Raw genomic sequence first — 10,700 nt, forward strand, 5'->3', positions numbered from 1 at the left:
CAAAAAAGAGTTTGACCTTGCGCCAGATGTATGAATTGCAACATGCATGAATCAAATGACTGTTTTTTGTTGCTTACTATTTATCGGCCAACATTAGGTGCCAGTGTATTACGTACACATTGGTGCAATCGCTGATATCCACAGCTGAGTTGTAATTAGACTGACGTCAACATATCGGCCGCGTTGAGTGAATTTTACAGAGCGCCCAGTCATTTGCTCAATGTGTTGCCGATCTTGTAGCCAAAAATTCCAATTGTGACCTCAATAAAATCGAAAGTGCCTTCTGGCCCAAAAAAAATCAACGCAACAGTGTTTCGATTATTTTTTTTAAGGCAAATGTCATTTGGCCTTTTTATTTTGGACAATGGGTAATGGAGAACATTAGACACTTGGAGAATCTCGTTATGTTTACGCGCCCGAATTCCTTAATGCATTAACCGATAAGCAGCAATTCTGATGTACTTAACATTTAAAACGAAAAGCATTTTAATTAGACTTCCACTTTTTTAACATTCGATTCTCACAACGGTTTTTCATTCCGTTATCACAACTAACCACGAAACTAATTAATTTCTCAAATAAATCAAATTATTTTAAACAGTCAGGCCTCATGACTCATGTAATTTACAGCAGAACACCAATAAACTGAATTCGTTTTGGAACAAACTAAGTGCGTTCTATTATTTCTCTTAAGAAATCATGTTGCTAAACAAACCAGGGCATATTTTAACCGGTAGTTCTAGTTATTCCGGTAGTTCTAAATCCTAATCCGGTAGTTCTCAACGAAAAATGCGGTAGTTGAAAATTTACATGTAATTGAAACCTTTTTCTGTACATTTTGCTTCTAACGATGCTAAAAACTTATTTTAAGCCGATATTATTTAGAAGCAATATTATATCGGTTCTATGCATTTTGACGAGCATTATTTTAGATAACGGAGACCGCAAAGATAAATAAAGAGTGTTGCATCTGCTGGAAAGAAATCAAAGCGATTTATTAAAAAAAAATTATGAAATGGCGATTTTTTCCGAAAAGAGTTACAGTACTGCTACCGAACACTTTGCAATGCTCAACGAGCAGAATTCGAAAAAATAATGCGATATTGAAAATAGCAAATCATTCGGTGTCAATTTTTAATGCGATGCACGTGACATTGATATTTTAATCGTGAGCTGAGAATAAAATTCGCATTTTTACAGTTAATTTGTTTTTTAAGACCGTAACATGAATTGTCGCTTCAATAGAAACGTCAAACGTTACATGAAATTTGTGAATCGTGGAATGTGTTTTTTTTTTGTTTTTCTTGCGAACACGTCTAAAACAGTAAAGCGGTGGAAATTGAACGTTTGTTTCAGGGCATATTTTAAGGAATTCTTAGAACTACTGGAAAAATATAAAAAAGATGAAAATGCGGCAAACTATAGGCAGGGGTACACATTTTTTTTTTTAAATGTACTTCGGCCTATATATATACATTTAAATAGCTCATGATCGTAACATGAAAAATGTGAATTTTAAATGCGTTTATCTTGTGAAAATGATAAGAGATAACGAATTGTTATCTCCAACAAAGTTATAGAGTTAGTTAGGCTCCGAAGCTTTGCTGGACACACTAATTCATGCCCTGAAACAAACGTTCAATTTCTACTGCTTTACTGTTTTAGATGTGATAGCAAAACTACTGTTTCAATTTTTATCATGCAAAGTATTCAAATTGAACCCAGCCCGAACCGAATCAAATCAAATGTTCTATTTAAATACCGTAACATGATCGAAACGGCTTCTTTGTGATTCGTCCGAAGGCGAATAAAATTGAAAAACTTTGATTTTCCGCAAACAGTTTTGAGTAAAATAACCCTTTTCATGGATATTCAGTGATTTGTGTGATTTTCAGCTGTTGGAACAAAAAAAAAACAATTATTTTTTTGATTCGCGTTGTGATTTAGTGCAATTTAAAAAAAAACGATCTCAAAAATGCCTAAAATTCTATTTATAATTTTCCTTACAGGTATACTCAATTTAAACGATGTGCTTAGAGTGTTCTTTCGTTTGATACACAAAATAGTTTTGTTGTTATTGTTGTTATTTATAGAAAAGTGAATTTTTGAATTTTCATTTTTATTCGTGATGTATCTGCGATGAAGAATGAGACCCCATAATTTCATATTTTTTTCAAATTCGTATGCCGAAAAGTTTTTCTTGTGATTATCACAGCTATATTTATGCATATAAAATGCAATGAGGAATAATATTGTTTAATTATAGTAAAATCAGTAGTCACTTATCTCCTTGGAAGTAATTTTAAATACTTCTCGAATGTTCCGAGCAATTTACAGTCAATTTATGTTCCGTGAGTCAAAGGGGATACCTCGATGCTTATGCTTTCCAAGAGAAAGAAAAGCTTTTCGCAATGCTAAATAATTACCGGGTGAATTGCAAACAATGATTCGTGTCGAAGTGCAGACATGCATGTATTTCCTAAGACTGAAACACTTACGTTCTCCCACTTTAAAAAAAAATGAGTAGGCCATTGAAAACTGACTGTCACACTTGAAAAGTTCTTCTTAAAAAATACTACAGATATTCCCACAAAATTGAATAGTAGAAGAAAAATGAGTTTGGAACAAGAGCAAGGGCAAAAACAAGAACCAAATTTAAATGTGTTGATCGAAACGTCAAAACCTCGAATATTTTTAACCATTTCATTTTTCATTACAACTTTTGGATTTCTATATGTTTTACTTATTTTCAAAGTGATTGCACTTATGAGCCATGGAACATCATCACCTTTATTTCCATTCGACATGTTTTCCAAATGCTACATCGCTGACGATAAATGTCCAAACGAGAATGTCACATTTTGGTTGTACACTAGGTAAGAATTGAATTTTTATCGGAAGTGAGTGATTTTGCTTTGAAAAATTTGCAACAAGAAAAATGTGTGATTTAATTGTTGATATCAATGTGATTTATTTTTAAAGATCGACACAAGATAGCCCACAGCAATTGAACATGGCAAACGAAGATACAATAACGTCGGCAAAATATACAGAGGGTCGACCCTGGCTTGTGTTACTACACGGTTACACTGGTGACAAAGATTATTCGCCAAACAGTCACCTTCGGCCGGCACTTTTCCAAAATGGAGAGTATAATGTAATTAGTCTCGACTATCATCCACTCGCACCGGAACCTTGCTACGTTCAAGCCGTTCATAATTTGCCAACCGTTGCAAAGTGCACCGCACAATTGCTCGATTTTATGATGGGAAAAGGAATGTTTACACTTGACGATTTGCATATTATTGGGTTCAGGTAAGTATTAACAAGGTTTGATATTTATTTATTTAAATATAAACCACATTTATTTTATTATTTTACAGTTTAGGCGCTCAGACTGCCGGGATGATAAGCAACTTCGTGAAAACCGGAAAAATACGACGAATTACCGGTATTTACTTAGTTAGAGAGTATTGATCAATGAAACTAATTAAAAATGATAATAAATTTTCTATTTTAATACAATGAGCAGCACTTGATCCCGCCAAGCCAATGTTCATTTTCGCCGATGCTGAACACAGAGTGGGTGTGTATAGAAAACCAGTCCTTTGTTACCATTGATCTGGCATAAAATGATTGTTATTAGCGGTGAACTAATTTAATCGAATGTAATTCATTAGGTCCTGACGATGCAGATTTCGTCCAAGTGGTTCACACTGACGCATTCGCTCGTGGAGTTTTATCAGCCAGTGGACATGTAGACTTTTACATGAATGGTGGTATTGAACAACCTGGCTGCAGCACTGCTGCACAACAGAATCAAAGTTAGCTTTCTTTAAATTTTCACCCATTTTCAAAGTGATGAAAAACGTTTCTATGAATTATGTTATATCAGGCACAGGCAGTTGCAACCACGACAGAGCACCGATTTATTTCGCTGAGTCCATTAATTCGGAGGCTGGTTTTTGGGGATTCAAATGCAGTCAATGGACAGACTGGGCAATGGGGTTGTGCAGAAATAGTAGAGAACAGGCAATCATGGGATGGAAAGCGACAAACGAGTATGTACTTCATGGAGTTGAGCTATGCATGTATATATATTTCATGAGAAAACTGAACAAATATTACGTGTACTGTTAAATTCCACTTCCTCTGAGAACATCTTAATCACATCGCAATTTGCGCTTCAATACCATGCATTGTTAATTGCAACGCAATTAATTCGAAATTGTGCATTACAGCATCATTCATAGCGCATACGAATGTACTCTGCTTACCTACAACAGCGTAAAATTTATTGTAGTTTTCTTGCGTCTGTGCGGCCATCATCGCCACACTTTATTTTCTCACATCGCTTGATTTGCTTTGAAGAGCGAGTTTATATTCATTTTTTGTTGAGATGAATTTATTTTTGTTATTATTTCTTCTTCGTATCCACTATCATGCGGCTTACGCAATGGTTGATTTCACTAGATGCGCGCGCATTATGTTACTCCAAAATAGTTCCACAAGAAATTATATCATTTCAATTTCGGATTTTTTTTTAAAAAGATACATCAAAAGCAGAAATACATTTTTTCCCGAAATGCGTCAACAATTTTGAGAGAATTCGAGCAAATTTCTTTTTTTAAACGAAGAAAATTATGATGAAATTGTGTGAGAACGTGCGATCGTTTGCTACGCGTGCTAATTTGACGATCATAATAAATTCAATTAGTAAATATGAATGTGGCCGTCGAAAAGTTGATCACCTTACACAGAGTACCAATTATCGGATTTAAGCCGTTCGACAGGGAGTAGGGTAGTGTCATTGCGCCACATATAAAAATAAACTCATTTCAGATGCAAATATCTTGTCGAAAAAAAAAAATTGTTTGAATTTAATTTATTTCCAATATGATTGCTGAAATCAGACTGAACAAGAAAAAAAATATTAGTTAACTAATTTATGTGTTGGGCAATCCATTAATATAAGTATGATTTGAATAAATAGAAGAAATTTTTGTACGTTGCAGGTCACAAGGCATTTTCATGGTCTATACGAATAGGGAGCCACCGTACGCTAGAGGAAAACAGTAGCCCGCATGTACATTGTACAAGTTCATAAAATTCCCATATAGTAAAATAGAATATAAGAAATAAAAGTACAAACCCATGAACCACATGATTTATAAAAATTGTAGTGTAAAATGAAGAAAAAGAGAAGAAGAAAAAAAAAACAATTACTGTAAGCATGCAAAGAGAATAACGCAAAGGTGATATTGTAATTTAAGCAAAAATGGATAATAAAAGCGTTTGTGGGTTTTTGTTTTTCCATTCAATGATTTTTGATTTTGGCAAAAGTTCGTTTCCCCATGAATAGCGTTTTCGGTTTAGGCCAAGGAATAACCATGTTGAATACTCTTATACTCTTCTTAGAAGAAACAAGCCGTATGTCGGTAATTGTACCACAGTCAACAGAGCCAAGCACTCGAATCACCAAACGGCGTAGAGAATGAGTTTCAATCAAGAATGAGCAAATTATACGTTGTATTGTGGCAATACATTAATTGGCGCTAAGGTTATTTGTGGTCAGCAAGTGAAGTGCGCGAAAAATCGCAAAAAATAAATAAAGATCTAACAGGGTGATTTTGAATCATTCAATCTATCGTATTTTGAGATATTATGCAGATGTCTCCTTAGCCAATGAATCATATTCAGATATGAATGAATGTGCATGGATTTAATCATCGTATGGAATGTTTTCGAATCACCTTCTCACCGAGCTCAAAATTATATTCAGTATAAAATCGGCATTACAACCGTCCGTCAGCAGACCGAAAAAATGGAAAGTGGGGTTTCCCACTATGCAATTCGGTGTATATTCGATCGCCGTAGATCTCGCTTAATCAACGAAAAAAAAACAACATACACAGTTTGAAATACGCCGGCTTTCTGTAAACAACGCATTTTTCGGTGTTCGTATCCACGGTGGCGATCAACTGTGCTTTTTTTATAATTTGTTTTCTACCGTCTTCGTCGAACACAACTGTAAAACGTGGATAAAGAGTGACAAAAAAAAAACGTTAAACGAAAATATCATAAATTACACGGCACCTCGTTGGATGTTCGAGAGCATAAAATGAAAGCGTGGTTCGAATACACGGAATAAGCTAGAGATTTGATTGCGTTTTATACGACATCGCTCCACATGTGTTACGCACATTGATTTGAAAAAGTCCGTATTAGCGCAATAACAAAATTGATAATATTCTTTTCGTTTGAAACTGGTTTCGTGTTATACAAGCGTTTAGAAAAGGAAAACATCAAAGCCAGCGAACAGCAACAGAAAAAAAAACAAACCAAACGTAAACAATATTACCTCTCAATCCGTTGTTACAGTTATTCAATCCATAAAAAAAAACAGTGACTGGAAATTTCGTTGCGATATTAAGTGTACATATGCTTCAGAGTGCAACCGTGCTCAATCTTTGAGAAAACCGCACATAAAACTGGTTGCATTCAAAGCATTGGCATTATATGCATTCATCGGAATACTGCGGATCGAGCGAAAGTGATATTATTACATTCATTGTCAGACTGTGACTGCACTCGCTGCAACAAAGTGCCAACGTAATCGTTTAATAAGACTATCAAAAACAAATCTGGAAGTGATAAAAGGGAATTCGCACCGAGCGGAAACCGAATTGCGCTATTTTCTTAGTGGATGAAAAATTCAAAAATCCATATTTCAAGTAGATAATGTTTTAAAATGTGCATGAAGAGTTGTCTTGGGATTTTGACTATAACAACAATCACTCTACTGTCTTCTGTGACCATTGCAGGTGAGTGTCTCTGCGTAGATGATCGTTGCGAATTTCATGGTAAAACCATCGGCTTAAATGTGTAATTCAAACTATTATGCATCGTCTACTTGAATAACGTTATTATCTAATCGAGTGAAAAATATTAACGATTGTGATTGATATTTTTTCGTGCAAGTTCAACGAATCCGAAGAAAATAAAAGCGACAACGAGAAGTAATATTTCTTGACGACAGACAACATATCATTATGTTGTCGCTTGAGCGCGCACCCAACAATTTTGTTATAGCAATGAGTAAAAAAAAAACAACAACAATCTCATAGTTGATAGATCACATTTGGAAATGGATGGCATTTCTTCTTCGTCGAATTAGCACGCATGTTTTCCATATGCCCAAATTGTAGTGAAGCGAGTAAGATAATGCAAAGTTGCCGCAATCGATCCACCGATTGAATAGAAAGTTTAAGCAATGTGCTACGAGTGAAGTGTATTATTGAACAACAACAGCAAAATGAAACAAATTCACTTTCGTTTGTTTGCAAACAAAACGGTGAAGATTCTATGGAATTGCAATGCGCGTCTATTTCCGTATTTAATGTGCAAATTATAAATTTTCATTGCACGCTCACACGTTTTACTTTGTGAGATATTAAAAATTCATCACATATTTCGCTAATCGACGAAATTCGGACTCTTTTCCACTTCAAACAAACTAAAACAAATAAAATTTGATTAAAATCGGAAAAAATGATTCGAATTCTTTGTATTCCGATGAATTCATCAATCTCGAACAGAGAAAAGGCGATAAACACACGTAAATCTGTAAAACAAATACGAAAATTATTATCAAAACTTCAAAATATAAAATGAACGGCTTAAATGACGCGCATTGACTTTTTGTGCTTGCAATCGCGCAGTAAACGACGGTCGATGACGAAAACGAAGCAGACGGTAACAACGTGATTGTTCGCTTAAGACGACTCGCCGAAGAAGAAATGTCGATGTGATGGAGACTTTCACTTTAAATTGCGCTTAAACTTCACTTTACGTCTTTCTGTATATGTGCGGTTTCGTGAACGAATTGGTGTGTTGTTGATATACATATTTTGTGTCCGTATATGCCACTCACTGAACTCGGATGAACAGAGGCAGCTGTCGTGCATAAGTGTTAAAAAAAATACCCACTCATTCGGTTTATACTGCTCAGAGGTTAATGTTAACGGTATTCAATCGTAAATGTGATCTACAAATAAGAAATCGACACATTTTTATCTCTCTCCAAATGGCAAATGGGGAATCACGTTCAAACAAGTCCGAAAACAGAAGAAAAAAAATCGACGCAAACCCATTTGTGAAAACAAAACGTATGCAACAATCTGATTTGTCGTACCGTGCCGTGCCGTTCATTCAATGTGTGCAAAGTTCAATAAACGACATATAGCTGCATTTCACAGGGAAAATAAATCAGAACACGACGATGTGCGGACAATTTTTTAACGGCTTTTAACAATTACGACGAAGATAAAATACATTTAAAAACAATAAATTTAATTACGATTATCACTGCGTTGAATTGCATGCAAATTCGCATAGAGCGCATGCGGCTCTTGTTTTATTCAGTTGGGGTACTAATTACTATTTTTACCATTTGTGGAGTGGCGTGATCGCACGTGAATGCATAGACACACGCACACACACACGTACACATCACAATCGGCAAAGAAATGAAAAAAATGTTACAAAGTTGTCTATGAATTTGAAGTTTATCTATTTGCGCTATTTGATAGTGAATTTATTTGCATTTTCAAGTTCTTGTGTTTGCGCGTTTCGTTTTTTTTTTCGGGCTGCGTTTCAAATACCACGGTGTTGTAATTAGTTTCACGCACGAAACCAATTATACAAAAAGCATTAAGATCCACAAGACAGATATTTTTATGCATGTGCTTTTTTACGTAAAATTAAACATAAATTCAGATGTAATTAAACTGCTGAGGTTGTCCTGCATTTTAGCAACTTAATTCAATTGCAGAATTGTTTGACGATTTTATTCAAGTTTTTTTTTCTTTTCGCTTGGTTTCACACTTGTAGATGCAGCAGAAAAAATTGAAACAACAACCGACGCAAACGTGTTCAAAACGAAATCATGCTTCGAGAAACCGTTGCGTTGCCCACATCCGAAAATTGAGTTTTATTTGTATACGCGCCGCACACAGAAGAAACCAGAAAAATTGGATGTCTTAGATCCAGAAGCATTTTATTATACGCATTTTAATCGTGCCCATCCAACGAAGATTATCATTCATGGATTCGGTGGTGGACGAAATTTTTCGCCAAGTCCTGATTTGCGAGAGGCATACTTCAGGCATGGCGATTATAATATCGTCATTGTCGATTATAGTCGAGCCGTTAAAGAGCCATGCCTAAGCCAAATGGAATGGGCACCACGTTTCGGAGCACTTTGTATTGCCCAATTGATTAAATACATCTCGAATCATCCGCGTGGTGTACCACCCGATAACATGCATCTTATCGGATACAGCGTTGGTGCTCACATTGCTGGGCTCATAGCAAATCATATCAAACCTACTGAGGGCAAACTAGGCCGCATCACCGGCCTAGATCCAACCATCTTTTTCTATTCATCAACAAACAGTTCAAGAGATTTAGATAAAAGCGATGCACACTTCGTCGACGTACTTCATACCGGTGCTGGTATATTGGGCCAATGGTCACCCAGTGGTGAGTATACACTTTCATTTAAAAAAAAAAACCAAATTTTGTTGTCGATTGTATTCTCATGTGAATAATGTATTATTAGGACATGCCGACTTCTACGTTAATGGTGGAACCAGTCAACCTGGGTGTGCAAGTACGACGCTTTTCAAAACACTTGCGTGTGATCACACAAAAGTCACGCCATATTTCATCGAGTCGATAAATAGCGATAAAGGCTTTTGGGCGGGACCTTGTCGAAATCTGTTAACCTATGTTCTCGGCTGGTGTCATCCAAAAGACGAAGAATATGTCTTGATGGGAGAACACTGTTCACCGAAGTAAGCTTCTATTATCATTGAAGATTCTACATCCAATGTAAATTTACATTCAATTTTGTGTGGATAATTATTATTTTTTTCTTTTTGAAATTTCACTCGCAGAGCTCGAGGGGTTTACTATGTAACAACCAACCCAGATCCGCCGTTTGCTCGTGGCTATCCTGGTACCGAGGAAAGATCGACTGACGATAAAAAATATTCCGGATTGAGAAAATAAGCCACAATCAAAAAACATTGAACATAATTCGTTGTACAAGAAAAGGAAAGCTCTTTTTTTATCAAATGAGAAAAAAAAAGTTACGTAACATGTGATATGACCTATTTTTGCCTTTCATATAAATAAAGAAATACCATAGAATATCATTTCGAAGTGTGTACTATTCTTACCTTGACAAATGACCGCAACCTTGCCAACGTGTGCCTAATCAACATCGCGCTCGAACTTGACCGACAGAAATTCCAAAATGCAATTTTTAATTTATTTAAACAGTATATAATAGATTTTATTCATGTTTGGAAATTACATTGTTGTTCAATTTTACTTTTTTTTCAATTGTTTAGTATTGTCTGTTTGTTGCTTGTTTCAATTTCGCTTTCATTTTGTTTTGTCGGTCTTTTGGATGTAACATTCGTTTTTGATTTAGTCTGTGTGTTTTTGGTATTTGTGGTAAAAGTGAGCAAATGCTTTGAACATATCTATTTGTCATGCTTTTTGTTTGGTTTTTGTTTTATTTTCAAAGACTTATCATTTATATATGTTGAATTTGGTTTTTATTAAATAAATTGCCATAAATTGTATGTGTTATGAATGAAATTTCAACGAATATACTTTTGTCGTGCGGT

General features: G+C 35.3%; 2 protein-coding genes across 4 annotated transcripts; both read left to right on the forward strand.

Moving 5' to 3' along the window:
• The first annotated feature begins 1,872 nt into the window (after positions 1 to 1,872).
• LOC129567326 (endothelial lipase-like) lies at positions 1,873 to 5,252 on the forward strand. Of its 3 annotated transcripts, none has more exons than XM_055444100.1 (8): positions 1,873 to 2,009; positions 2,756 to 2,876; positions 2,983 to 3,315; positions 3,384 to 3,451; positions 3,533 to 3,586; positions 3,681 to 3,824; positions 3,896 to 4,061; positions 5,016 to 5,252. In XM_055444100.1, the coding sequence occupies exons 1-8, from the start codon at positions 1,976 to 1,978 to the stop codon at positions 5,077 to 5,079; spliced, it is 984 nt and encodes a 327-aa protein (XP_055300075.1). In that variant the 5' UTR covers positions 1,873 to 1,975; the 3' UTR covers positions 5,080 to 5,252. The 3 variants fall into 3 exon arrangements, with proteins under 3 accessions (XP_055300075.1, XP_055300076.1, XP_055300074.1); XM_055444101.1 differs by lacking the exon at positions 1,873 to 2,009 and adding an exon at positions 2,561 to 2,661; XM_055444099.1 differs by lacking the exon at positions 1,873 to 2,009 and having other exon boundaries at positions 2,574 to 2,876.
• Positions 5,253 to 5,920: 668 nt separating this feature from the next.
• Positions 5,921 to 10,217, forward strand: LOC129567327 (inactive pancreatic lipase-related protein 1). Its single transcript, XM_055444102.1, has 4 exons — positions 5,921 to 6,824; positions 8,893 to 9,543; positions 9,623 to 9,857; positions 9,960 to 10,217. The coding sequence occupies exons 1-4, from the start codon at positions 6,752 to 6,754 to the stop codon at positions 10,072 to 10,074; spliced, it is 1,074 nt and encodes a 357-aa protein (XP_055300077.1). The 5' UTR covers positions 5,921 to 6,751; the 3' UTR covers positions 10,075 to 10,217.
• The last annotated feature ends 483 nt before the right edge of the window (positions 10,218 to 10,700 follow it).

Source organism: Sitodiplosis mosellana, unplaced genomic scaffold (genome assembly GCF_009176505.1).
Source record: "Sitodiplosis mosellana isolate CC-2019 unplaced genomic scaffold, AAFC_SMos_1.0 Smas_scaffold_11, whole genome shotgun sequence".
In the NCBI taxonomy this organism is placed as follows: domain Eukaryota; kingdom Metazoa; phylum Arthropoda; class Insecta; order Diptera; family Cecidomyiidae; genus Sitodiplosis; species Sitodiplosis mosellana.

Coding starts and splice junctions, on each gene's coding strand:
- LOC129567327 (XM_055444102.1), top strand. CDS start 6,752: ATGTGCATGAAGAGTTGTCTTGGGATTTTGACTATAACAACAATCACT. Junction 9,544..9,622: donor GGGCCAATGGTCACCCAGTG/GTGAGTATACAC, acceptor ATGTATTATTAG/GACATGCCGACTTCTACGTT. Junction 9,858..9,959: donor GGAGAACACTGTTCACCGAA/GTAAGCTTCTAT, acceptor TTTCACTCGCAG/AGCTCGAGGGGTTTACTATG.
- LOC129567326 (XM_055444099.1), top strand. CDS start 2,614: ATGAGTTTGGAACAAGAGCAAGGGCAAAAACAAGAACCAAATTTAAAT. Junction 3,452..3,532: donor AAAAATACGACGAATTACCG/GTATTTACTTAG, acceptor TACAATGAGCAG/CACTTGATCCCGCCAAGCCA. Junction 3,825..3,895: donor TGCTGCACAACAGAATCAAA/GTTAGCTTTCTT, acceptor ATGTTATATCAG/GCACAGGCAGTTGCAACCAC.